Raw genomic sequence first — 27,930 nt, forward strand, 5'->3', positions numbered from 1 at the left:
TGGATAATGATAATTTAGATGTGTACAAATATTTTTCATTCTTATTATGACAAAGCTGTCTGCTGCTCGTTTTAAATTTTATCTTGCGTGGGTGGTAGAATTCTTGTCAAGATTAACATTAGTATGAGTTATTCACCAGTCATCATCTCCATGAACTCTGAAATAGATTTCAATAGGTTAGTCACGCGTCTTAAAAAAGACAGCTCATTAAAAATAATTACACATTATTTGTAAAAATACTTTAAATAATTAATTATTCGTTTAATCAGAGTCTCAGAAAACTTGGCTGCCAGAATAAATTAATTTAATTTAATAAATAACATATTTGTCGCTCTATTAAAGTTACTTCACTCATGAAGAATTAATTTTTTGATGCTATTGCTTATAGTCAATTTAATTTTTTTTTTTATATCTATTTTCCAATCTAGTTTTTGGTTAATCTCCAGGTCATCCTGATTAAAATATAGCATTAAAATTATGAAACTGAAGTGAACAGACATCCGTCATTTTTTGCACTTAAAAACAAAAATAAATTACTAATTATAAAACATTGTTTAAAAAATTATAATAACTTTTTGACACATTTTCGAGTGAAATTTTTCAGAAAATCTTTTTGTAATAATTTGTTTCTTAAAAAAACTTCTAAAAATCATCATAAGTCAGATTACTTCATTAATAAAACTGAAATTGACAGACATTAGAAATTTTTTTATAATTTTATAGCAATGAAATTATTATTGAAAAAATTTAATATAAAAATTTCTCATGTAAAAATTAAAAAAAAAAAAAAACTATTAGTGGAAATTTTTTAAATAATTTTTGTTTGTTAGAAGATTTTAAAAAATTGAAAGTTTCATGAATATTAATTTATCAGATATTTTATAATTTTAATCATTTTTGTAACAAATAAATTATGACAAAAAAAAATTTTTTTTTTTTAAATTGACATGTAGAAATTTTAAAAAATAAAAAATGCAATTTTTTATAAATAATTCTTTGGAACAAATTTGTTTGTTAGAGAAAATTAAAAAATTCTAACGTGACAGCTAAATTTAATGTGATGAAAGTTTCAGAGTTAACTTCAATTAATTCTTCAGTATAATTTAAATTTATGAAAATTAAGGTAGCCGACATCTAAAAATTTTTAGAATTTTTTTTTATTGAAAAAATCATTACAGAAAAATAAAATAAAAATATTCATTTGCAAAAAATAAAAAATGTCGGTTAACTTTAGTATTAATTAGATTTTAATAATTAATAATTAAACTAACCATCAAAGTCCACAGTGCCAGAGCCATCGGTATCGATTTCGGCAATGATTCCATCGAGATCAGAGCTGGTCAACTTGTCATCAAGAGCCGCTAAAATTTCCTTGAGCGTCGCAGTGGTGATATAACCGTTTCCCTCACGATCGTAGAGACGGAAGGCTTCTTTCAACTCTTCCTGCATCGCCTCAGCATCTTCTTCCTCCAAGAACCTTCCAGCGATTTTGCAGAAGCCATCAAAATTAACTTTACCGACCCGGTCGGGATCGTTTTCCTCAATGATGGCATTGAGCTCTGCATCGTCGAACAACTGACCCATAGTGTTCAGTATCGTGGAGATCTTAATAGTGTCGATAAAGCCACTCTTGGTTGTGTCAAACATCTGGAATGCTTTTCGCATAATCGCGGTCTTTTGTTCGTCTTCTTCCTGGAATTTTTTACAAAAAACAATTAATAAATAATTTTTATTGGTAAGCATTCACTTCACTTTGAAAAACAAAATATTTTTCACTTAATCACTGCCATTTTTTTTCACAGATTCTTTGGAAGATAAAAAAATTTTAAAAAGCTCTTCTGACTGAATAATTTATGCTAAGATGCTTTCAAAAGATAAGATGACAAAAAGGGAGATAATTCTTACCATGATTGATGTCTTGCAACGCAAGCGGATGAAAGTTACCTGACGCGAACCTGCAGCTTCTCGGGAAGATATAAAGGCCCGTGGGGTGAACCAAAACCAGCTAGAAAGCTACTACCCAATTACACACTAGTCTGCACAAAAATAGTCGACGCACAAGAGAAACGAAAAATGAAATATGTTATAAGTTTCCGCTGAGGTTTCCACGCCGAGAGAAGGTCAATACTTATATTACACATGCTTTTATAGTTATTCAAAATTTTAATAGTCTTCTTTACATTTCCTTTTAATTTATTTTAATCTCGTTAATCATATCCTTTAGTTCACCAATTATATACTTGTTGATAAATTTTAAAAGCTAAAGTTAATGAGTTGTGACATTTGTTTTATTTAGAAGGTTCAGTAAAATAAAGTTTTCAATTTATTTTAAAAATTTATAAATATTTTGGGTGAGTTAAAAAACATTTAAATTTTTAACAAAAATATATTTAATGTATCTTAATATATTTCTTCTCAATAATCATTAAATTTTATTTCACTATAAGTTAAAACATTTTCAGGTGCCTGCTATTTTGTATATCATGGGAATTAAGTATAAATTACTTGAATACTTAATTTGTCTGATCTTCTCCAATAATAAAGGACAGAAAGATGACTCTGCATACAATATACTGGTTTAGTAAAAAGGTGTCGCAAGTTAAGGAATTACGTAATTGGGTTGAAGCGTTGATGAGGCCAGTACAAAATTATCTTCCAGTAAAATTTTTGGCTCAATAATGTGTTAGAGTGCTATTACTTTTTTTTTTATTATTATTACTATTTATTTAAGTAATACAAAAAAACATACAAATTTAATAACCAATATAACATGTTTAATGTTTAAAATACAATATTTCACAGCACAGGCGATTTAGATCACCTTCAAACGTATCCTCGATTAAATAAACACGTGACGGCGTGATTATGATAAATAAAATCCAAACAATTTACTCATTGGATTTATATATAAATAATATAAATAAATACACACGGTAATGTTGATGTTAATGGATATGAGGGGGTGTTAATTGAACTGCAGGCATGAAAGAAGAAAATTACTTCGCTAGTTTAACGGTACGTTTACACGCTAATATAAAATTACTTAATACTATACACATATTATTATATCTTCTTTTTCTATCTCATTTCAGCTGTTTAAATTAAGTGGATTATAATAACGATATTCTTCTTCTGCCGCAATAAAAACATACATACATCATGCGTTTGAGGTACGAAACCCATCAACGAATAACATGTGCCAAATTTTAAAAAGACACTGCTCGCTGGCAACCGACGTGTCTCTGATACGACTCGTTGGAAGAGAATGCAATCCAAGATGATGATATGTTAGTTGGTTGGTCCTTCGTGTGCACTTAAAGTCTGTAACACTTAGTTATCTTCTCCACCTTACTCTTCTTGAGTTATGCATTGCTCTCCACATAAGACAATACTAATATTAAATTAATTATCATTTTCAGAAAATAAATTTTTGAGTACTTAAATACATGACGGGTCACAATTGTGATATTCTAAACATATAATATGCTTGACAATTTTTAATGACTAATTTTTGTTCAGATAGTACAGAACTAAATCATGATCAGTTAGATTTGATGCTGAAGTGTTGCTTATTATCTCTAGTATTGAAAACAGACGGTGACCTGAAAACACATCATTCAAGGTCGGGATTGATTGCATGTTAAATGTTTAAATAACCATTGGATAATTTCCTTATGTCTGTTATTATTAACTTGACGTCTGAAGGAAGAAATTTTTCAGTGTTTAAATTCCCAAAATTTAATAATAATAAATAAATTCAGAAATTTATTTGAACGCTGATGAGCAACATTGTTGCACAGCTGAGTAAGTTCATTCAACTTTTAATCCAGAGATGTTGCGTTATTAAATAAAACTTGGTGGTCCTTTCCAACAATAGTTTTGCGATGAGGTTAATTGGCTTTGAGCCACTCAAATCACAAAACTATACGTAAATAACGTTCCCGTGGGTTTCAAATATTTTACTCACACTGTTATTATTATTATTAATATTATTTTATTATTATTATTATTATTATTATGACGATTGAGGATAGTACGCTACGCGTCATCAACAACTTTTACTAAAAATAAATCAGTATGACAGTTTACTAACGTATTTTATTTATGTAACTTTAAGAAAACTAAACTATTTATTTTCCATCGGAATTTATACTGTCATGTCGACGTTTACAAATTCCAAGATGATTAACCATTTAATCTAAACATTAATAAATCGAGTTATTGCAAGGAAATCCGGATTACATGCTCATCACAATATTTATAAATCAAATTTACAAACAATTTTTTTTTTAAATCAAATTTATTTTATTGTATAATTAAAAATTAAAAACAAAAATTACGCATTAGACGGCAGGATTTATTTAACAAATTAAAAATTTGTTTCATTCATTAATTAATATTTATGCTATAACTGCTTAATTGATTGTTATTGTTTAATTCTTTCTCAGCTATCATGTAAATAGAACTAAAAAAATTAATATAAAATTCACGCAATCACTTGCGATTATTTTCTTCCTACTATATATATTTTTGTACATGGATAATAACGTGTAATATTATTCAATATACAGATTTTATAAAAGATATTTTATGTATAAAAAAATATTTAGTACATATTTTAACAAATAAAAATTAGTAACATTTAATAAAGTTATTTAAAAAAAAATGTTGAAGATTTGACACATAAAAATGTTAATGACAACAATATTAATATGTCCTAATATTCAATATCACATGCCATAACATACAGCAATAATTAATAATAGTAATAAAAAAAAAATTATACAATTATTGTGGTAGAAGAAATTCATCCTGTTATTAACTTACAATTTTGAGCGAGGGATTATTCGACGCCTAGTGATAACCTGATCTCGGTTCATCCGACTAGAATACTGTGTGGAATAATCCAATTTAATACCATAAAATTTTTTACTTATTTTTCTCATAAAAATAGAGTAAAGAAAGAAAAGTTTAAAAAATAACATTTTTTTAGAGCGTTTACTGGCAGTTAAAAATACGCGAGAATTTTTAACTGATGCATAAGATAGTAATAATATTATTATTTGGAGTGACGTTATTTCAGTACACACCGCTGATGACCTACAGACCTCCGGTTCACTTCAATGAATACTATTTTATTCGATTGAAAATGTATTTATGCACGCATTAGCCTCGACTATAAAAAAGAAAAAAAAAAAACTAAAGCTGATTTTTCTTGATATCTTAATTTTTACTCAGGTCTACCGAGTATTTTATGTATATTCACTCCTAACTAAAATTTAAGGGGGTATTCTGGATTATTTAAACTAAAATATACCTAAGGAACCGTATCTTATCTAGCTAAAAAAAAAACCCCTAATACCACAGTTATACTAAGTAATAGTGCCGCTCACGCAGATTGTATTGCCGATAAGTTTGATATAACAATAGGCATTCCATCGTTTTGAAGTTTGTCTGACGATTTTTCACATCTGTCTTTCTTACGGTCGTATATTATTTTTATCAACCACAAGATCATCAGTGGGATCGGTGTCATTATGGCACACGATACAGGAATCACTAAAAAAAATTTTACTTTGTTAAAAAATAGATAAAATAATTATTAAAATCAATTAAAAATAATCTTTGACAGCTAATTGTGAAATCTTTATTTAGTAGTTCGTAAAATATTAGATTGACGTATCTTTCTTCGTTATCTACTGTTTCTAATACTTGACATTTATAATCAATTGTCAAAAAGTTGAAATTTCAAAAATCATTATTAATTACATAGTTAGCTATCACATGTTACTAAATATAGACAATATTAGCAACAAAATGATTTTTTATACTTTTCGAAGCATTAAAAATTATTTTTTTTTTCAATTATGAGTGCTCTTTAAATGAGTACTTGTTAATGAGTAGATTAGTCTATTTAATTTATGTATAATGAAATTTAAAAAAATTACCAGTTGTAAGGTCAGCAGTTGGCTGTTCAATACCCGATTTAAGAAGGAAAATAGCAATTCCAGTATTCTGAATTCCTGTTTCAATGGCAATAGCACGAACATCAGGCTGCGGTTGACGGAAAACCAGCATCGTAATCAAACCGCAAAGAAATCCTAACCAGGGTAAACCCATTCCTGCGAGTATAATCTACAAAAATAATTAAAATTAATAAATAAACTTTAAAGTAATTTTAATTAATTTATAAAAGAAAGCAATAATTATTACCTGCCAGGAAAATAGTTTGAATAAATACAAATTTGTGACAATTGCAAAAATTACAATAAATAAAATTAAAACAACGGAGAACGGTTTCATTATCCTGACCATTAGTTTACAGACTTTAGGGCATTTGCGTTGAATTATAAATCCAATTGACAGGGGAACTACTAAACCGATAGCTGAAGTGGCTATTCTGCCATAAGGTATCTTGATATTTCCCCTGTCAAAAATGTATTTACCCAGTGTAAATATCCATAAAGGCATCGTACCTAGAGAAAAAATTTTTATTAATTAAAGCGATTGTTCAACTCAAACAATTGAATTTATTTTTAAACTTTTACTTGAGTTATTTTAACAGCTTGGGGGAATAATTATAGAGATAAGTAAATAAAAACAATATAGATAATGATTATACCGAAGGAAGCTAAAGTTGATACAGTTGTCATGCTGATAGAAAGTGGAAGATTTCCACCTAAAAGCAAAGTCCAAATATTCGATGCTCCACCGCTGGGGCTGATTCCCGTGAAAAATATTCCTAATTGCATTTCTGGTTTGTCAGGGAATAATACATATCCAATACCAAATGCCAGCTATTATTGATCAACAACAACAAAATTAATTTATAATACAAGTAAGAAAGATCGTTAAATTTATGTGTAATTACTATAAATATTTAATTACCAGTGGCATTAAAATAAACTGACATATTGATCCAATTATTGGACCGATAGGTCTTTTTATTGTCTCTCTGCATACTTTCCAGTCCATAGCACATCCAAAATTAATATACAATATACACACGAGAGCTATAACACTCCCAGTAAATAATCTATCTATAACGCGTTCAGGACGTATAACAATTAATTCTAATTTTTCTAGCTCATAAACTACCTGTAAAAAATAAAATCGTATAATTATGTGGCTCATAATAATGGATATATAAATATTTAATAAATACTTACTCCACGGTCAATAACTTTGAGGATAATTTTAGTCTTGCCGAGAAAGACACCCGTTACATTAAGGGTCCCATTATAATGTTCTCCACCAACAGGTAAAAATTCAGGTTTGACCCACGGATTAGTAACACTCGCAACAGTCGGATCCGAGTTTTCGACAACAAATTCTAGCGTCGTGATATCAACATTCGTGGGAGTTACTAATTCAAATGGAACTTGGATTACATCATCGAGATGTAATTTGATAGAATAAGCGGTCAAGTTTAATTGCCACGCTTGCCCTGTGGGTATTGTTAGTCCCAGCAACAAAATTCCAACTATCAACAACATATTCTGCAATTAAAAAAAAAAACAAACAATTTGTTACAATTTTGCGATTTTATAAATATTTTTATAATTAAAAAATTAATAATTTATTACGTCAATTAAAAAATAATTCTAAGATAGAAATTTTTGATAGCGTGCTTTGAAATATTAAATATTAATACCTTGATTTAAATTATTGGGAGCGTTATTAACTTTATTATTAATCGATTTCAATATAATTAAATATTAATGTCTAAAATACAACATTTGTGTCAATTTACATTTCAAATACGAACTTGAAAAGTAAATAATTATTGGAATTAATAAAATTTACGCAACTCATTCTCACTATACCAATTAAATTGCAATCTGCAGATTTAAACTTACATAAATATAAATTGCAGCAAAATATTTACTGTATTAATAAATTCAATGACTACAGCAGATACTTTAATTTAAAAAGAAACAAACTTTTAATTCACTTGGAACTAATACAAAAATTTAATACTTTAGTGATTAAAAGTACAAAAATTGATAAGAAATTGATAAAGTAATGTACTGTAGTCATTAATTTGAGTATATTTATCTATGAATTTAGCGATAACACTAATTATCAAAATATGATCGTAAAATCTGAGATTTGAAATAAATTTACTGATTTTCTTGCAATAAAAATTGCGAAATAATCATCTACTAAGTATTAATTGCGTAATAAATAATAAAATATAATAATAATAATTGCGTAATAAATAATAAAATTACCTCGTGATAAAAAAACTGTTTCAGAAATCAAACGCACGTTTTATGTGACCAACGAATCACTGAAGATACTTTCACGTGCGCTAGTTTAAAGTTAAAGAAAAAAAAGAAAGGGAATAGAACGAAAAAAATATAAAAAAAAAAAAAAATAAAAACAAATATCCGTGTGTGCTCACATTTGTGCGATGTCAAACCGGATTTTAGAGTAATTTCTCTTTAATTCTAGGTAAATATCGTACTGATACCGATGGAAGTGTACTTAATTAATTGCCGGTGGCATATATGACGACAATAAAATAAGTAGAATAAAATAATATTAAATAAAATAAACGTGCTTTTAGTCACATAGTCACATGTGCTATCACGTCACCGTAACCGTAATAAATACACACATGGTTATATATTAGTGTTGGATTTAGATCTTTATCTATACATCGGAGGGCAAAATTAATTGGAGTTGTATTTGAAGCACACACACACTAAAGTACCTGACTTTTGACTAGTGAAAAATCTTTATAACAATGATTTGCCCACTTAGCTCCACTTGGTAGTAACCTTGATTTCATTTTATCATTATTTTTGTATATGCACACATAGAAGAATGCTTATGTAGAGTTTGCGTGGGACAATCACGTAACATACAGGTTTGACTATTCTGCGTGGCGGCATCTATGGAATTTCTTATAAAAACTCGTTTTTTTTTTCTATCTTTCTTTTAGCACTTGATAAAAATTAAATTTTTTGAATTCGTAGTCAATTTTTAAAAAATATATTAGCCACTATTTATTACAAATAGTTGTCAATAACTCTCTTCAGTTATTTCTTTTTTTTTTTTAAATATCCATATTAATAGACAAAACTAATAATTAGAGTTACACACAATTTTTACACAGACAATTGTTCTCAAAAAAATATTTCATGATTCAAAATAAATATTTATTATAATTATAATTATTTGGTCTAAAAGTCTTGAAATTCTAAATCGACTAATTTTTTTATGAGGTCATCCATCTGGAGTTCTTTGGAAATTTCTACTATCAGCTCATCAATCAGTTTATCCGATATCCTATAAATATAATGATTTCAATGAATTGTTATGAAAACAAAAAATTAAATTTTAAATAAATAACTATCAATTACCACGAAACAACGTCCCAGGGTTTGTTTAAGCTGTTACTCGTATACATGGGACTTAAACTGCAGAGTCGCTGATACTCGTCACGATACTTGAGAAGCCGATCTGCTGAGTCTTGAGGTACTTTCAGTTGAGTTAACCCAGATTTTTTATCGTTGCTCAAAGCCGAGTTTACAAACTCTCGATTACTTTCAAACTCACGAGAGCTCTGAGTTTTCGAAGTTCTCTGAGTTTCCGAGGATTTGCTCGCGCTTTCCAGAGACTCAGATGTGATTGAAGACTTGCGACTAGACTTCATTTTTTCGGTCAAGTACTCGTGAAGAAACTCTAAAAGAGCTTCCATCGTGGTAGCATCCTTCAATGATGAGTTTTTTTGCTAGAAATATTTTTCATTGTTAACATAAATTCTTAATTAAAAATAAAAAATAAATAAATGAAAATACTTTTTTAGCTGCCAGAGAAATTAAATCCGTGATGATTGGAATTAAACTAGATAATTGTTTATTTTTAATAACAATTTCAGTGGATTTTTTACAATTAACATTATGTTTACTCGATTTAGTGTGGGTATCGCTCTGTCGCTTTGCATTTTTCTTTGGAATTTTATTAGCATTTGCCATTGAGGAATGACAAATATGCGACAACATTCCGTTACTTCCCTGTAAAATAAACAAATTATAAAATAATATGGTAATTATTTATAAGTGGAGTCAACCCCATTTTGGGCCATAACTTGGTGAAAAATTAACACTTAAAAATTTTTTTTTTTTAATTTTGCTTGTTTTTACGGCGCATTTATGATAAAAAATGTTGTGAAAGAAAAAAATAAAGATTTCGATCATTTTTTTGCCTTCAAAAGTTGGAAAAAATTTTAGCTCTCATGTTTTTGGATAAAATTTCTATTTTATCTTTTTTCGATGTTTTTAACAATTATCTAAAAAATTTATTTATAAAATTTGTTAAAATTGTGATAATCAATTTTTTTTTAATTGTTCATTTTTTTATGTATTTTTCAAAAGAAAATATGTCAATAAAATCAAATAGAAATTTCGTTCAAAAAAATGAAAATTAAAATGGTTGACCCCACTTGTAAATATTTACCATTAATATATTTAAAAAAAATAAATCATCTTACAATTTCCGAGTCAGTTGGCATCATTTCCATCACAGTTCTGATATCATCTTCCTTCTGATAAGCTCTCGTCCTAGCGCGGTTTCGTTTCAAGACCTCGCGTCTCGGTTTTTGCATCCCAATATTAGGATGTGGAGGTTCTATGGGCCCAGACGCCGGATTATTAAGTCTTAATCTACCAACAGTGGTTCTTGGACACACACCAACAGTAACTACACATGTATTCAATGACAATTTGAGAAGTAAATAAGCAATCATCAAATAATAAGTAATGTTTTATGTTTTTCTATAAATATTAATCATCTGATACCAGGCCGTCGATTTCTCAGGCATTTTGAATACTTAGAATCAACGCAGTACATACTGAAACGATTTTGATTATGTTTACGGTTGTCCAGGCGATTTCTTCTCTTGGCTTCAGACGCTGAAGTACCAATCATTGTCGGTGCAGTATGATTGTAAACTGATTCGTGGTCTGAAGTCAAACGGAGCTTTGACAAAATAGCGTAGCATCTTTTCTGCGTATCTTTTCCCTTTAAAAAAAGTTTAAATAATAAAAATAGCTATTAATAAAAATGAATCTTCTAACTAATCGACAATTGAATAAATTACCAGAGGAAGTGGAGCAGTATCGCCAGCACCGAATAATTCAGCAGTGAGATTAATTTTTGAGGAGACGTCTCTCAGATCAATAACAACTTGTAGAATTTCCTTGAGCTTTCCCGGATGTCCTTTCAAAATAGAACTCGGTATATGCTTGCAGTAAGCGCTTAAAGCATTGAGTAATAATTGATGGATTGAGCATAATTTTTGTTCCAGCGCTTGCATATGGAGTGAGAGCACACGTTTAGTAGGTCGTTTGGCGCTTGGTGACATAACTCGTACGTGTCTCTGCACGTCAGACATTTGACGTCTCAACTCATACAAATAATTACGTGAAAAGCGTACTGCAAACTCCATGACACGTTGTTGACGTCGCTTTAAATCAATATCACCATCCGGCTGGGGTATTCGGCAAAGTCGGTATGAAATTTCATCCAGAAGTTCCGAGATTTTAGTCTGAACCCCTAAAATTTTGTGAGCTACTACTGGATCTATACGTACTACGTGCGAGGAATATTGATTACTCCCATTTTGGGATATCAATTCAGGAGTTGAAGTACAATCACGACAATTGCAATCTCGGTAAAAAGTACATGGTCGTTCATGATGGTGCCTTATCGTGTGCTCGTAACGCAGTTTTGTCGTTTTAGATTTGAAGTCTAGCTGAGATACCGGGGACCGCTCGTAAATCAGCTCATCCTCATCTTCTTTTTGTACAGCTCGCAATGTACTGCTGCTTTCCGAGTCGTTATCATCGTCATTTTCGACTTGATAATCAAATTTTAATGACTTTTTTTCTTCTCTTGAAGGCTGAGCGTAAAAAGCAAATATTAAAACTAAAATATTACTTAAAATTATAGTTAATAATAAATTACCAAGTCGGATCTTTTATAATCACTCGTACACACAGTCAATCTTTCAGTTTGCTCCGAATATGCATCAAATTTTCTGAGCTCTTCATCAACCTCTTGTAAATTTTCACGCAGCAGCTGCTTGGCATCGACTCCATGATAGCATTCTTGGTAATAATTCGGCTTCTGGTCCTGCCGATTCACAAAAGAAGTCCAAACCCGTTCCTCATCATTTTTTGTTCTCTGTCTTCTGACGTCTTTCACGATATATTTAAATTGATTTGACGGCACATACTAAAATTACAAGAACCATGAATTAAAAAATAAATTACTAATTATAAAATAATAATAAATTTATAGATACCTTGAAATTAAAGTCATCGTCATCCGAAACATCGATACTTTCTGGTGATATTTCATCATTTGAATAGTTATATTTCATGGACTTGATGACGGATGACATGACCGTTCTTGGTTATGTCTGTCATCAAACCGTTAATTTTTTTTTTTTTTTGTTATCGGTTATTTTAGGTGACCAAAATCCATTGTGTTAATAGGTTTGATGAAATTAAACTGGTGTAAATAATTAAATTTATTCCTGCAAAAATTTTAATTTTATTAATTTAACAGTTTTTTGAAATTCAAAATGCCAATGCTGAGAATGCAGGCGTTTTTTTTTTTGTTTACGCGTCGTCGGGAAACGACCGGCTGCTGCATTCATTGAAAAATACTTTTTTAATCGCCTTATTATTAAATAATTATTTTTTTACAACATGAATCTAGATATTTTTATAAATGATTGTTTAAAAAATTATAATCATTAAATTTCACAAAAAAAAATTTTCTTTTACTTTTTTTCTTTCCAACAAAATGCGCGGGATTTTTCATTCTACATTATAATTTTAAAGTAATCGACTAACAATTGATCATAAATTTATTTTTTTATTAAATTGAATCATTTTTATCTTTTTTTACAAAAAAAATCTTTTTTTTTTCAAGATGCGCGGTGTTTTTAAATTTAATCAATTTCATTTAAATCATTTATTAATTATTGATAAAAAAAAACTTTTATTGAATTGCTTAAAAAAAGTTAAGCAGTAATTTTATTTAGACTTGGCAAAAGTTTCAAATATTCAACCCCATCCACAGTAATTAGAAGAAATTACATAAAAACAACAAAAAATCCATCAAAAAAAAAATAACCGATTACGCTTTTTTACATCTAGGTATTTTTTATAGAAAATAAACCATAATAAAGAAAAAGAACCATGTATGTGAGTACATAAAATTGTCAGGTGAACAAAGAAAAAAAATTCATTAGATATATGTAAATGGTATTATCTATATAGTCGTATCGCGTGGGTGCGGTCGTACAAGTACAGCACCAATGACCGAGTACCGAGCAACCAAGTAGTATCTGGCTAGTGTAGTTTGCAAAAGGCACATGAGCACGCCGTACACCACTACCTGAGTTTGTGTAGTCTATCGTCTATGTAACGTGCCCAGCCGCTGAGTATGAGTCGCCGATCAATACTGACGGCTACGCCGGCTTTCTTCCCTAGAGAAAGTCGACCGAAGATTTCCGCCGGTGTGTCAGTTGAAACAGAATAAAATCGCTGCGTACTACATTTTAATTCCAACTTTTACGTGTGTTAGTCTACTTATTAATTAAAGATAAATTAATTTTAATTAAATTTTGGATTTTTTCAGAGGAATAATTTAAAACAATTGAATAATATACTTCAATAACGCGGCCTCGACGACTACCTCGGCTGAACCGGGTGAACCAGCCAGGGGAGGAAGGTGAACAATCCAAGACATCGTGTCCTCGTCCCTCTTCACCCTCCTCCCTCACCTTTGTTTGCCACCTCGCAACGAGTTCTGGTTACAATAGACGTCTCACGTATGTATTTTACTTCTTTTTTTTTTTTAACTTTTTTTAAAATATTTATTTATTGATTTAATTGCTCAACTGTGAATGTTCAAACGTTGCTTGTCGCTTGTCTAGACAATCAGGCTGACATAATTGCTGGCGAAAAGTGTCGCCATATAATTGCGTTGTTTAATAATGCACGACGTTGAGTCGTAAAAAATAACATTTAATAATAATCAAATATCTCATTTAATTTTTGACATTTATTTTTTTATCATTAGAAAAATCAATCACAAAATGACGTCTAAGGTGCTAGTGAAGTTGCCAACAGTGCCATTTTCTCAGGTAGATGACTTTAAATAAAATTGACGTGGTGATTATATTTTTTTTTCTCTTCTTTGCTATTAACTTTTTTTTATTTGTAGGGGAAAAAATCAACGCCGGAGCTAATGAGTCTGCCGGCAAGAAATGACGGTGTTGCAACGCCCTTAAGATCCCAGCAAACGCCTGGAAATGGTGACAGAACTGCTCAACTCGAGCAAAACATGAAGTTTCTTCAAGAACAGCATCAAGCTACCCTTGTAGCTTTGCACCAGGAAGTAGAAACTCTACGCCAACGAAACCGAGGTATGGAAAATTTTTATTAGCAAACACTTGACTATCCTAAAAGCGGCACAAATTTTTTTTTGTTAATGTTTTGTTGAATTTAAGTTGACGATTATTAATTTTCTAACTTCTTGTTGAGTAAAATCTATTAAAAAGTCAACTTTTTTTTTGTGACTTGGGATTTTTAAAATTTTATTTAACCAATAAATTAGCTCTAGAAAATTATTTGAAAAAAGATGCATTTATTATTTTTTACAACTTGTACTTGTGAAATTTTTTAAATAATTTTTTTTTGTCATCGTGTATTCTTAAAAAAAAATTTCTAAAAATCATCAAATGTCTCTCAATTTCTGTGTCATTTTATTTTGTGTTAGTAGAAAAAAATGTAGATATTTTTTTTAAATCATTAAAATTTTTTTGTAATAAAAATAAAATTATTATTCAATTGTGTGTATCGAAACAGTACTCTTCATTATAAACATTAAAATAAATAATAATTAAAATTTATTGAATAATTAATTTACTTGCTATTCAAATTTTAGATTTGCAGTTTCAGTTGGTATTTACAAAAGGTACTGCGTGTACAAACAGCCCATCGTCACCAGAAGACAATTCTAGTGGGTTCGTGAAACCAAAGGTACTGATTGTAATTGATATTTATTTTTTTTTTATAATACATAAGCTAGTTGTGATAAAGCTTCCAGACATCGATGATTCGATTACGATATTCGATGTCTGTCTATTAGGGAAGCCCAGTTAGTGTCAATGTTACTCCTCTGCAGATTGAACTTCTTGAACGTGATCTCGAGGAGCTCAAAGTGTCATTCAATGACGTGAAGAAGCAAAATGTTCATCTTCTTGAGATCATAGAGCAACAGAAATTGTAAGTGCCCGGTAAACTAAAAAATAAAAACCACAGTGGCTTAATTAATTGAAAATGATTGAATTTTAAGGAAATTAGAACAAACGGCTAAAGAAAAAGAAAAGCTCAAAGTCACTGATGCGGCTATACAAGTAGAAGAAACAAATTCAGTAAACAGTGAGCTGGTGGCACGTCTTGAGGATGCTGAGTTGCTGGTGAAGAAACTTCAGCGTGAAAATTCAGAGCAGCAGCGTGAAATATCAACAATAAAAGCATCTTCTGCGAAAAACACTGGCGGGAATCGCAGTGGACATGGACGAGGACGAGGAAATAATGACAATGGTCATCACAGTCGCGGATCATCTGGCGACCCTGGACAGTCCAGTAGAAATTCTTACAATTTTCCTCCCCTGGAAAGTGAGAGTTATTGGCGAAACGTTACTCGAGGACGTCCTAGGTTTGTTTTTCTGACGGATAATTAAATTGTTAAAATTAAGTATAAGCAAATTATTTAATTTTTGTATCAATTAGCTATGACCGTCAATCGGGACACCATCGTCGCAATCGTATGGATAAAAAAGACAGTGAACAACCCGACATGTCACGCCACATTGTTCTCCCGGAGTTACTCAATAGCAATGTAAAGCCAGAGATACCTTGCTATCCGCAATTCTATCCTCGATCATCGCGAGGCTATCACAACGGCGGTGGTGGAAGTGCTGGCGGTAATTACTATCGAGATAGTGGTAATCGCAAGTTTCGGGGCCAAGGACGTCAAAGAGATCGCCGAGACCAACAAGACTCGCGAGGCGATCATCGTGATTACCGCGACAGAAATTCTAGAGATCAATCAAGAGATTTCAATGACGGCGCACATATGTCTAAGAAACAGTAAAGAGATAAAAGAGTAAAGCGTTTTACATAACAAGGAATGACAATTATCTATTATTTATGGTATAGCATTGATAATGATAATTGAATATGATTACTATTGACATGAAAATTATATAAAACCATTTATGCATGTTGGTACATGTGGCTTCAAACAGCAGACTTTGTGTTTTAGTTACCTCGCATGAGAATCCTCGTCTTAAATATTTATATACTTGGTGTAAAAGAACCGATTGACGTATTAATATTCACCTTTTAATGGAAAATTCACTAGTGGCATATTAACAATATTAAAACAAATATAATTAATATTATTATTATTATTATTATTATAAATTATTATTGTACTATTATTATCATTATTAATGAAAGAATGGTCAGATTTTATCTCGTAGCTTGGTAACTATTGGTAATGAGCTATTATATGGCATTAATAAATAGACGAGTACATAGTGCATTTGATATTTGGTATAACAAGATATGAAAACAAGAATTTAAAACATAATACAAATTAATGTAAAGGTCTAATATTATACAAATATTTAATTAAATATTATACTAAATGGATTTACAATGAGTGAAAAAATATTTTTAGCAGTGGAATATTTTATTAAAGATTTACGAAAAATATTGAAAATTTATTTTTAACTTTTAAAATGATGAAACGTATTTTTTCATTTTGTTAAATAATCTCAAATATTTGATAAAAGTAACTTTCTCTTCAATTTAAGTAAATATGATTTAATATAAAAGAAATAATTAAAATTGTTCTAGTTTCTAAAAATAATTTTTCTGCTCAGTGTCCATTGGTATAATCCAAATTTTATTCGTAATAGAATGTCCGTAATAAGTAAAACGTAATTAATTAATTAATTAATCGAATCAATTAAAACTAACATACAAATTAAAAGAACCAGAAAATATGTACTCTTTGACAGTAAATATATAACAAGTAGAAATTGAGACTGAAACTACTCAAATTTTGGAGGATAAAAATAAAAACTAATAAAAAGTTTAGGGTATCCAAAGATACACACCTCACATGCTCACTTTTATTGTTAATTTGATACTTTAATCAAATATATAATTAAAGATAATATTGATCTATACTTTTTAAATATTGAAAAACATTAATCTTTCTATATTATCAATAGTTATTATTGAATGTTTTGTTGTTCAATAAATTTACAAATACACTCATACTAAAATTTCAAATTTTAATTTAAATTTTTTGGTATCAAAATTTAGATCATAAAAATGATTTTAAATAATGATAAACCCAGCATATAAAGAGTAAAGTGAGGCGTGCAAAAAATCTACATTTTATTAGTAATATTAAAAGTAAATATTTATATTGATGGTGTATCAAGCACGATGCTTAATATTGTGAATTCAACTGCAGTTAATTGTTCGATGTTTAATTGTCTCATATATTAATTAAAAATAATTTATTAACTTATTTATGTATCTGTACTAGTATATCTTTTTAATTTAAATGCTGATTTTATGTGATTGTCTCAGCTTCCAAGCAGAGAAATTTACTGATGCTTATTGTGATAAATTATTTTAACATTTAAGATTAATTTAACATTTATTTTTTTTCTAACTGTTCTATTGTTAGTTATATTATTATAATTATATATAATACTTTTATAACGATGTTTTAATTTTTTAATCTTCTCGAGTCAGAGGATAGTTTATATATTCTATTTAATATTCTAACATAAATAAACCGAATACGTAAAGTGGTGAGAAATTTTAAAAAACTTTCTTAGCTTTAGCGTCATTTAACAAATTACAATCATACTAAAATAATAATAACCACAGAAGTCTGCATGGATGATATTCCCAACGATAAAGTCATCGATATATTAGTATACAATAAATGCGCCTCATGTTAATTATAAAATTATATATATAGATATTGTACGAATATAAATATATATAATATTATAACATAAATAAAATTTTTATAATCATAAAGTACAATACTTGTACGCTTTAATGGGTGATATAAATATTATTAAATATACTGGATACTGCACTGAATTCATTGTACTAAAAATAAATAATAAAAATCTATGGAAAAAATTATTTTGCATTTTTTAGTGATTTAATAAAAATCAAGAATTCGGTTTTAATTTGTGAATTATGGGAAACGTAATAGAAAAAAAAACAAAAATGTTTAAATTTACATCATTATTTATTTATCTTTCATAACTTCAAAAAATAAATAAATAATAAACCTGTTTTAAGAAATACACATCATTCTTATGATTGAGGGTTGGCATTTGGTCCACGACGACGTCCGAAAGTTGGTACAACAGTAACGAATCTGCGGTTGTACTGGATTCGTCTCTTAGCACGACCAGTCTTCTTCTTTGATTTTTCTTGTTTTTCAACCTAAAATAAAACAAATAAATTATATATTTATTGTTCTTATAAACTATCAATTTTTTAATCCTTTAGATAATTCTCTATTTAATTACATAAAAAATTGTGACATATTTATGAAAAGCCGAGCTTATTAATTAATCAAGACTTCACTTTAAATTGTTCATTTAATATAACGCCAAGTTTTTACTGTAGTTCCTTTTTACCAAGTACAGCTAAGATCATTTAGCGTATAAGGTATATAACTTATTGTTAATTACCTTGGGTGTTTGACCCTTGACTTTTCCAGCACGAGCCAAAGATCCGTGAACTTTACCTCCGGGAAGTAAGACGTTGAGGTCCAAAGAATTAGATGTTAGAGAACTAATTGGTGTTTCGTTGGACAATAATTGCCCATTGCAACTCAAGACGAATTCTGTTGATCCAAAATCACAGGCTTCGGTGATTTTAGCCTAGTAAATAAATTATTTATTAAAACATGTTAAATTAGAAACACAAAATATAATTTTTATGTTTAAAAATGCATTAAGCTTGAATAGTATACAAACAAATAAAAATCAGAAGATGAAATGAAAGAAAAAAATTGATATCAGAATTAAAAAAAAAAACTGAAATTCTTGATTGAAAAATCATAAAGAAAAATTGGTATAAAATAAATTATAAACAAAAAATATGCAGTAGTTAAAAAAAAAACAATAAATAATAAGAATTAATAAAATCACTTTGATGAGTCAATTGTATTAGATTGATGATAGGATAATAGAAAAAAATATCTATTATCATCCTGATATCTAATTTTCTTTCGCATCAATGCTCCTACTGACCATCCGTTAAATAATCGTCAGTTTATCTGTTAATGCTTTTTTTAATTATTTAAAAGATCTTCTTTTTCTTTTTTTTTTATTTTTCTTTATTTTTCATACTTGCCGAATAGATATGATTAATAATTACACCATATTTTACCTTGAGATTGGAGACAATTTCATGCTCTTGGCATTCGACTACAAAAGTCTCTTGTCCGCGGATAAACAACTGCATTTTGTTTATTTGTTCCTAAGAAAATAAATTACTTTGTTAATAACAATAATTATTTATAAGTCGTAAGTAGTTTTCTGAGCAAGATAATATAATTTTGAGGTTATGAGAAAGGTTAACTACACATGCACTGAAATTAAATATTTACAATTTAAATTACCCTATAAATATTGAATATTTTGTATAATTAATTAATAAAAATTATTTTAAAATATTTTTATGAATAAATTTAGCAATAAAAAATCGTAAATCGTAAAAAAAGCACTAATAATGAAACAGCGTTACCTCGTGGAGCAGGCAGGGGCGTAAAAGAGAGCGGAAGCAGAACTGAACGTGAACCTGACAGAGAAAAATTTTTTTTCTCATCAAAGACATGCGCGGGAAGTTTGAAAAGTTTAGAATTATTTATTTTTATACAACTAACTTCATTAATATCGTGATAAATTATTTTTTTATACTTTTTATTGTATTAACAATAAAATGTTTTTTTTTTTTTTTAATTTCAACATTTTTAATTTTTTATTCTTATATTAAAATTAATCAATATCTCGAAATTCGATATTTACGTTACAGCAAAAAAAAAAAAACAAAACATTTAGATTTATGTTGGCGGCGTTTACGCTTGTTTGTAATCAAAAGAAAAAGATAATTTTTTAAATAATATTCGTTATGGTTGTTATGAGTAAATTTTTACATAGTTTTATGTTTAAATTACAATAATTACTAAAAAATTTATTATTTTATTTACAGGATTGATTAAATGATGTGAAAGCCAAAAGAGTTGGTAACACAATGACGTTGTGAGGTTATGGATATTTTACGTTTTTAAATCCAAACAATTAAATTAAATATTTTTAAATTACATACTTATTACGATACGTTAAATAAATAAATACAATATAAAAATGACGTCTCCGCCAAATGTAAGTAAATCAAGCTTGTAGTAAAAAAAAAAAAAAAAAAAAAAAAACAATTATGTTTTAAATTGAAACCTTTCTTTGTTTAGATTACATTCGGTTATATACAAATGGAAGAACGCTATAAAAATCTAGAGCGTTCTATCAAGAAGATGCAGTTGAATCAACGGATAAATGAGACTGGAACTAACCAAGTACTTGACTCTCGATCCTGTGCTTCAAGTGTCAACGGTAATATGCTGGACGGCGAGACGAGTTCACGAGTCGGCAGCGAGGTTGTCTCGTCAAGTACAAACATGCGTAATATACTTTCTCAGCGATTAAATACACCAACCCACGGTATTACGACATCGAATGTCAAAAATTCTCCAGAAGTTATAGATCGTGCCATAATGCCGCCGCCGAAAACAATCGGCATCCTTGCTCATTCATCCCGGAGAAATTCATTAGCGAGTCCTCAAATAGTTCCCAAAACAACGGCTTCTGGAATTGAATCTAACACTAGTGTTATTTCAGCAATTAACTATCCATCAGCTAGTGAATTTGATAAACAAAAATCCAATATTTTACACTCCACCTTGGACACAACTAAACCTGATCGTATTTTTCAACGATGGAAAGTTGCACTGAGTAACACAGGCGAGCTGCTCATTAAAGGTTTCATAGAAGGCAATAAATATGTTCGTAGCAAGCCGGTAATCGAACGCATCAACTCAACAACTGTTAAATCTTTCTTCTCACACATTTATAGTCTTGAAGGGCGTATTCACGACGAGGCGAAGGAGTTACCCGAGTATGTACGTGGTAAATTTTACAATGGATTTCCAGATGATTGGAAAAATGTTCACCATGTATGGCAAAGTTTCGTCGCTGGTGGTTGTAGTGATAATTTTCGCTGGCCGACACCAATCACCGACAGCGATGATGATTTAATAAGTGAAATAACTGAAGTGAATAACTCCAAGTCCCTAAAGCGTTCACGGGCTCGAAAAAAATTATTGAGAAGTCATGAAAGTACTGGAGACTTTTTGAAAAAGTCTTTAACTGAATTACCTGTTAAACAAAAGCTTCCATCACCCAGACATCCATCCGTTAAATCAGTAGCTCAGATGTCTGGACATCCGCAGAGTTCAATTTTTCAAACTCCAACTGAGTCACTCCAAAAAGATTTAAATAAGAGTCCTAGGTCTCGATCCAGAGTTAATCAAGAAGTAGCCGCGGATTCTGATAATGAATCACGTCAAGCTGTCGATAAAGTTTTAGGAACAATTTTATTGAACAGCGCAAATGTACAACCTTCTGATGAACAATTGGAAACGTTGAAGGCTTTTTCAATTCTGTTGAAAAATAAAAAATATTCGGTTGAGTTCTTAGAGAATATTGTTGAAATGTCTAACTCGTTGATGAGTGTCATAACTCGGACGTCTGATGAACATCCAGCTGAGAGCAATCAGTTTTCAGCTATTGATAGTAACATTTCGTCAAAGAATCATAGTGCTACTTATACAAAAGCTGGAATTAATAAAAATTTATCTGCTAAATCCAATAAAATATCGAGAGAACAAGTTGTTGATCAAGTATCGAGTAAACATTCTGCTAAAAATAATTCAAAGTATGTTCCAGTTCGTAGAAAATTGACTAATCGTCATTATGATACTTCAGATGAGTTTGACAGCCATGATGATGAACGCTACGACAGCCGGTATGCTTTAAAACCACGGTCAGTCCGAATTCCCAGTAAAAGATTGCACGAACGACCGGGAAGAATCAATCATGCTAGGCGTAGGCGTTCACTTGATTCTGAGAGTAGCGACTTTGATGAATTTGCACATAAAAATAAGAAATCTTTAGTAAGTCCCGCGTATGATGATCGAAGGAAAAATACAAATGTAGTCGAACCAGAGCAAAAGAAGTTTTCACGAAATGAAGTAAGAAAACCAATTCAGTCTCAGCATACTGTCAGGAACTCACGAATACCCCTGCCACGATCAGCTTATATTCATGATCGTGGAGGAGCTGAATCAGCTTCAACAATTACAGGATTTTTAGCAAACTACGACTCTTGTGCCAGCATCACTGAAGACGAGCATGCGCTTCGGGCTATGGGTCGACAAAATATTCATTTAGAACAAAATAAAAAAATGACTGTCCCAGTAGGGCCTAAATATCCAGTGTGCTATGATTCGTGTGTAAGTATCACCGAAGACGAGTCAAGTAGACTTAAAAAGGTAATTAAAGAAAATAATTACAAGAAGCCGGTACTTCAGGAAACAAATTCTCAGTATTTGGATCAAGTCATGAAGAGAACAAGTATTCAGAGATTGAACCAGCTTGCTGGCCACGGAAAGCCTCAGCAACGACCTACAACTCATTCAGAGACTACGCAAGAATTTCCCCAGGCTGTATCTTCTAAAGCTACCATGACTGACGACAAAGAAAACGAAAAAATTACCAAAAATCAAGCTTTACATCCAGTGTCTCCAAAAATAATTCAAATAGAAGAAAAACAAGATCCAGTTAGAAAAATTACTCCTGAAAAAATAAAACCAACTATTGTTAGAGTAGAAAACGTAGCGATGAAGTTAAACCCTCGTCGAATGGAATCTCTATCGCGTAAAATCAAGTCACCGAAAAAAATAATTGATAATTCAACAGTTGATAAACAATCAACAGAGGATAAATTAATTAAAAAATCTTGTTCAACTGAAGACAAACCTAAGGTTTTAAAATCGCCTGAAGCTTTGGAACCAAATGTTCCTGATAAAAGTAAAACTACTGATAAGTATCCTCGGGATACGAGAAATGATAAATTATTAGAAATGCAGTCTAAAATAGTATTTGGAAGTGAAAAAAATCCAAAAGTACTGACTTGTTGGATGCCAAATATTAAAAAGTTGTCAGAGAAAAAATATGGACTTGTCTTTGAAGGAAAATTGCTGAATGAAGCTGGCCATGTTAGTACTAAAAAGTACGTGACTGACATGATAATTCGTCGAGTAACTCCTAAATTGGTTGAAACTATAAATAATGAATTTTACGAGTTGTCTGGAGATATAGTTAACAACAAGCACGTGGTACCACAGGAACTTCAAAAGCTTTGTCTTGACGGCTGTCCTGCAAAGATCATGGCCTTTTGTGAAAAGTGGGCAAATATTAAAAATGATAATTCGAATGCCGCAACGCAGTCGCTAAATGGATCGATAGATATAGCAAGTGCACCGACGAGCTCGCGTGGCCGTCGAATTGTACAATCATTGCGTTACTGGGAGGGCGAAAGATTATCCATGAAAGGCGACGAAGTCTGTTACAGTCCAGGACACTTCCAAGAGTCGATTACTTCTTCCAACGAAGCTTCAAAAAAGGACACTTCACAGAGTTCACCTAGAAAACAACAAAGTTCTTCCAAAAACGAGTTGACGGTGCTGAAAAAAAATCAAAGTCATTTAGAGAAAGAAAAAAAATCTAAACAACCTGCAGAGCAAGATGATTTAGTAAATGCTAAAAAATTGAAAGACAATAATAATTACAATTTAAATAACAAAAAATCTTCTGCGAAGAAAACAGCGAGTCCTCGAGTGTCAGAAAACCGGAGGCGCAGTCAAAGATTCAGAAGTCTCAAGAGAAAATCTTACCGTGAAGTTAAGTCGTCCAGTGACTCGGAGTCGGATGATGGGAAATTACAGTCGAAGCGAAGAAGAAATTTTAATCGCAACGCATTGAGACCTGAGGATAACGATAAAAAAATAGGATCTAAAAATAAATCAAAACATGACATCAGAAGTTCTTCAGATTCAGATAAAACTCCACAGGGAACTTCTTATCAGTATCGAAAACTAGTTTACCATGATAAATTTTTTTCTGATGAATAAATAATATATCAACTGTACAAAAAAATTATTTAAATTATATAAGCTGTATTATTTTAATGTTTTATTATATTTAAAATAAAAATTAATTCAAATTTTTAAGACCTTGACTGGTAACATATATTACACTTTTTTTTATTGAGTACAATGTAATTATCTATGTTAACATAACAAAAATATTTTATAGTTATATAAGAGAAAAATATGTCATAATATATTAAGTAAGTTTATAACAAAATTCGTGGAGATCACTTTGAGTTTGTACTTAACTAAATTGCACATAGTTCTGCGCTAGATAATTTCTCAAGTGCCCGGAGGTAATGGTAAATTCGTAACACGACTAGTACTTGGTTGGTTATAATTTGGCACAGGTAAGTCTAAGTTTTCGGGATATGGCACAGGTAAAGGTACGTTGTTCGCAGGTGGCAAGCCCAGTACAACTGGTCTAAATGTTTGTTGGTACGATGGAAAAGGAAAAGGAACAGGTGGGAATGGTTGATGATGATACCCGTTGAACATAAAAGGCGGTGTTCGATTCTGGTTGAAAGCTGGTGGATTGCTCGCTGATTGAGCCAAGCTATCAAGGATCTGCCTCATGGACTCCAACTTTTCATCAGGAAGATCTTGAATAACTTCCAAAATTGAAGGCGTTAAATCGTGAATTTTAGGTGTCGGAGGTCTTGGAGTTCCCGGGCGTGAAATTGTCGTTGACGTCACAGTTTCGTCTTTTAATGCAATAGGCTTGACTTCTTTGGAGTTGGCTTTGAAGTAAATCAACAAGTCGATGAGGTTGTCAAACGGTTGGTCGCGGAAACGAAAACCCTCTGCAACAACTTTAATGTACTCGTGGTAGCAAGTTACCCGAGGTAAATAAGATATTAAAAATTTCCCTGGAGATTTTTTTACCGCAGATATTATGTATGGTATACAATTAGGGTTTTTATTTTTTTCAGCTCTCAATAATTCTTCAGCAGTTGCTTTGATACCGTTGATTCCTTGCTTAAAGTGTTTATATTCAAGTAACTTCAAAGCATTTTGCGCCATTGGCGTGATAAACGAATTGATTATATCATCAAGACTGCGGAACTCTTTATTATTAATCCAGTACTTGTATCTGCCTGATGAACGACTTTTCAATTTTTTCTTGACCTTGACATGTTGACATATACCATCGGTAACTTTCCAGGTTATTTTCAGGTAATCAGAACCTTTGCTGCTCGGACGAACAATAATCTCACCTTGTTTCTTCACGCGCATCAGCTTTTCGCAGAATTCTGCATCCACGTCGCGAAAAAGAGGATGATCTTCGTCACGGCCATGATGACTTTTTCTCTTTTTTGATATGCTCTCATCTTCGTCAGGCAATTCGGAAACCTCTTCTTTGGAACAAATTCCAGTAAAATCATCGTAATCAGGATCTACATTTTTATTACCTACATTAACTTCCTCAACAGAATCATGGCTACTTGAAGTTGATGATTTCCTTTTGCGTGATTTGCTCCTTTCATTATTATTATTATTATTATTATATCTTTCGATGATTTCTTCATCACTCTGATCTCTCCTGCTGCATTCAGAAAAATTTTCCTCTGATACCGTATGACTTTGGACGACTTTATGAAGACATTCTATCTCATCCACTATAACGCAGTCATCCGACAGTGACGCTTCGACGTAATCCCAAGGGTCGTCGTCTTCGAAGGTGGAAAATTCACCGTCGTCCGGAGGAGACGGATTTCTGTCCAAAGTGGTATACTCAAAATCGTCATAATAAGAGTTATCTACAGTACTTACATCAGAAAAATTATCGCTGATGTTATCAAAAAGTCGGTCATTAACCTTATCAGGAACAACGATTAGTTCTGCAGACTTTTCTCTCTGTTTTCTCGCAGAGTCACGATCCATTTCGATTTCATTGTCCTCGATTTCACCCTCTTCAAGTTCGTGATTAGTATTTTTTATTTTTTCACAGTCTTGTTTTGCCTTTTGGTTTATTAAAGAGTCCATGTTTTCCACAGCTTGTTGATTTTTTGAATTAAAATTGGTTTCGACAGGTTCATGATCAAAATTTCCGACTTGCGTAGAATTTTGTTTTTTTTCCTGGTTCATTATTAATTCAAGGTCTTCTAAAGCTTGCTGTTTTTCAAAATTAACATCACTCCTAACTTCAAATTCACGACTAACATTTTCATCCTGCGTAGAATTTTTGTCTTTTTCCTGGTTTAATATTGATTCAAAATCCTTTAGAGCTTGCTGTTCTTCTAAACTAGCGTCGATTCTTCCAACTCCAAATTCACCATTGAAATTTTCAACCTGAGTAGAATTTTTCTGATTAACCAACAATTGAATATCTTTTAGAGCTTGTTGTTCTTCCAAATTAGCACCATTTCTTCCAACCTCAAATTGAACACCATCGAGAGCACTCGGTAAATACTCCCACTGTTTATCCGTGAAATCGATATCTTCGTTATCTTTTGGATCAACGTCAATATGTTCATTTGAGCATTCTATGTCTTGAATTTCACTGTTCTCAAGTTCTTTATTATAAGATTCATTATGATGACCTTGATTCTCTAAAAAATCTCGTAGGCTAAACTCGAGTCCTGAATTTCCGATACTTTCATTTTGGTTCTCTAAGCAATTATTTTGCGTAGCTTCTTGACTATTTTCAATAGCCTGTTCATTAATTTTCACGCAGTCGTACTGAATACTGTCAGTAACTTCAGCCTGCTTACTTTGAACCAATTTTTCTGGGTCAGTATCGTAACAATTATCATCATCATCATCATCATTATCGTCATCATAATAAGTATCACTCAAAATTCTAACACTTTTAATCTTTTGTTGTTTACCTGAGCTATCACTCCTTGTCTGAGAATTAACATTTATTAAAATGCCATTTTTATTCATTTCAAAACTGTCACTGAGATTGTCTTCCAAGCCACTGTCATCAGTAACTTGTAACGTAAAAGTGTCCTCATCACTTTCGATGTCCATAATTTTTCCAGAAATATTCATGTCACTCACAACTTTGTTATCGCTATTTTCCTCCGGTGAGTTTAAACAATTTTGTATTCCCATTGAGAGCTAATAAAAAAAATTATTTTAATTATTCGGATAACTCAATAAAATTAAGAAGGTACTTAAGAGTAAAATTATGAAATATTTTAACAAAATTAATTATTATTACTATGAATTACTTACTGTTTATATTGAATACGCATTACACTTTATTAATGCCGGTGATGGTTTTTTGTATTTTGTATCCTCAATTTTAAATATATGTATATATAATATATAATATACATAGTACACATAACTACACATACTTGAGACGTTTATTTAGCTTAGAATTGTTTACCATTTGATATAATTATAATAATTATTATTAATATTATTATTACTGTGGATATGAAAGAATCGAACAGTTGAACGCGTGAAGAACAATTGTAGATTTTTAGACGGTGCAACATGCTGGACACTTACTCTTACTCTTCTGTCGCTGAGGTGCTTGAGCGGGGGAAAATACCCAAA

General features: G+C 30.7%; 7 protein-coding genes and 1 long non-coding RNA gene across 17 annotated transcripts; 3 read left to right on the forward strand and 5 right to left on the reverse strand.

The window, feature by feature from the left end:
• Positions 1-37: 37 nt before the first annotated feature.
• Positions 38-1,998, reverse strand: LOC123260359 (troponin C). The gene is made up of 3 exons (XM_044721409.1): positions 1,906-1,998; positions 1,272-1,692; positions 38-157 (listed from the first exon to the last, which is right to left on the reverse strand). The coding sequence occupies exons 1-3, from the start codon at positions 1,906-1,908 to the stop codon at positions 129-131; spliced, it is 453 nt and encodes a 150-aa protein (XP_044577344.1). The 5' UTR covers positions 1,909-1,998; the 3' UTR covers positions 38-128.
• Positions 1,634-4,088, forward strand: LOC123260374. Of its 2 annotated transcripts, XR_006508453.1 has the most exons (5): positions 1,634-1,735; positions 1,803-2,120; positions 2,463-2,682; positions 2,803-3,015; positions 3,093-4,088. It is a non-coding gene; the product is annotated as an uncharacterized LOC123260374 (long non-coding RNA). The 2 variants fall into 2 exon arrangements; XR_006508452.1 differs by having other exon boundaries at positions 2,463-3,015.
• A 1,050-nt stretch (positions 4,089-5,138) lies between these two features.
• LOC123260265 (ileal sodium/bile acid cotransporter) lies at positions 5,139-8,843 on the reverse strand. 4 transcript variants are annotated; one of them, XM_044721278.1, is made up of 8 exons: positions 8,408-8,835; positions 8,235-8,314; positions 7,170-7,499; positions 6,889-7,098; positions 6,623-6,797; positions 6,214-6,476; positions 5,949-6,135; positions 5,139-5,559 (listed from the first exon to the last, which is right to left on the reverse strand). In XM_044721278.1, exons 3-8 carry the CDS (start codon positions 7,494-7,496, stop codon positions 5,390-5,392), a joined length of 1,332 nt encoding a protein of 443 aa, XP_044577213.1. In that variant the 5' UTR covers positions 7,497-7,499; positions 8,235-8,314; positions 8,408-8,835; the 3' UTR covers positions 5,139-5,389. The 4 variants fall into 4 exon arrangements, with proteins under 4 accessions (XP_044577213.1, XP_044577202.1, XP_044577221.1 ...); XM_044721267.1 differs by lacking the exon at positions 8,235-8,314 and having other exon boundaries at positions 8,720-8,843; XM_044721286.1 differs by lacking the exon at positions 8,235-8,314 and having other exon boundaries at positions 8,408-8,836.
• Positions 8,844-9,153: 310 nt separating this feature from the next.
• LOC123260216 lies at positions 9,154-13,544 on the reverse strand. 4 transcript variants are annotated; one of them, XM_044721237.1, is made up of 9 exons: positions 13,420-13,544; positions 12,317-12,550; positions 11,977-12,246; positions 11,111-11,911; positions 10,809-11,031; positions 10,502-10,710; positions 9,810-10,025; positions 9,372-9,742; positions 9,154-9,297 (listed from the first exon to the last, which is right to left on the reverse strand). In XM_044721237.1, exons 2-9 carry the CDS (start codon positions 12,413-12,415, stop codon positions 9,192-9,194), a joined length of 2,295 nt encoding a protein of 764 aa, XP_044577172.1. In that variant the 5' UTR covers positions 12,416-12,550; positions 13,420-13,544; the 3' UTR covers positions 9,154-9,191. The 4 variants fall into 4 exon arrangements, with proteins under 4 accessions (XP_044577172.1, XP_044577182.1, XP_044577192.1 ...); XM_044721247.1 differs by lacking the exon at positions 13,420-13,544 and adding an exon at positions 13,235-13,363; XM_044721257.1 differs by lacking the exon at positions 13,420-13,544 and having other exon boundaries at positions 12,010-12,246.
• Positions 13,545-13,656: 112 nt separating this feature from the next.
• Positions 13,657-18,278, forward strand: LOC123260301. Of its 2 annotated transcripts, none has more exons than XM_044721320.1 (7): positions 13,657-13,855; positions 14,107-14,170; positions 14,251-14,452; positions 14,974-15,068; positions 15,214-15,314; positions 15,385-15,750; positions 15,825-18,278. In XM_044721320.1, exons 2-7 carry the CDS (start codon positions 14,123-14,125, stop codon positions 16,186-16,188), a joined length of 1,176 nt encoding a protein of 391 aa, XP_044577255.1. In that variant the 5' UTR covers positions 13,657-13,855; positions 14,107-14,122; the 3' UTR covers positions 16,189-18,278. The 2 variants fall into 2 exon arrangements, with proteins under 2 accessions (XP_044577255.1, XP_044577246.1); XM_044721311.1 differs by having other exon boundaries at positions 13,722-13,855; positions 15,178-15,314.
• A 90-nt stretch (positions 18,279-18,368) lies between these two features.
• LOC123260339 lies at positions 18,369-20,003 on the reverse strand. The gene is made up of 4 exons (XM_044721369.1): positions 19,899-20,003; positions 19,542-19,631; positions 18,839-19,030; positions 18,369-18,587 (listed from the first exon to the last, which is right to left on the reverse strand). Exons 1-4 carry the CDS (start codon positions 19,986-19,988, stop codon positions 18,456-18,458), a joined length of 504 nt encoding a protein of 167 aa, XP_044577304.1. The 5' UTR covers positions 19,989-20,003; the 3' UTR covers positions 18,369-18,455.
• A 300-nt stretch (positions 20,004-20,303) lies between these two features.
• LOC123260366 lies at positions 20,304-24,482 on the forward strand. The gene is made up of 2 exons (XM_044721419.1): positions 20,304-20,536; positions 20,620-24,482. The coding sequence occupies exons 1-2, from the start codon at positions 20,519-20,521 to the stop codon at positions 24,397-24,399; spliced, it is 3,798 nt and encodes a 1,265-aa protein (XP_044577354.1). The 5' UTR covers positions 20,304-20,518; the 3' UTR covers positions 24,400-24,482.
• A 7-nt stretch (positions 24,483-24,489) lies between these two features.
• Positions 24,490-27,904, reverse strand: LOC123260164 (kinesin-related protein 4-like). 2 transcript variants are annotated; one of them, XM_044721155.1, is made up of 2 exons: positions 27,801-27,904; positions 24,490-27,483 (listed from the first exon to the last, which is right to left on the reverse strand). In XM_044721155.1, the coding sequence occupies exons 1-2, from the start codon at positions 27,867-27,869 to the stop codon at positions 24,700-24,702; spliced, it is 2,853 nt and encodes a 950-aa protein (XP_044577090.1). In that variant the 5' UTR covers positions 27,870-27,904; the 3' UTR covers positions 24,490-24,699. The 2 variants fall into 2 exon arrangements, with proteins under 2 accessions (XP_044577090.1, XP_044577098.1); XM_044721163.1 differs by lacking the exon at positions 27,801-27,904 and adding an exon at positions 27,601-27,759 and having other exon boundaries at positions 24,491-27,483.
• Positions 27,905-27,930: the final 26 nt, after the last annotated feature.

This window comes from Cotesia glomerata, linkage group LG1 (genome assembly GCF_020080835.1).
Source record: "Cotesia glomerata isolate CgM1 linkage group LG1, MPM_Cglom_v2.3, whole genome shotgun sequence".
Classification (NCBI taxonomy): Eukaryota; Metazoa; Arthropoda; class Insecta; order Hymenoptera; family Braconidae; genus Cotesia; species Cotesia glomerata.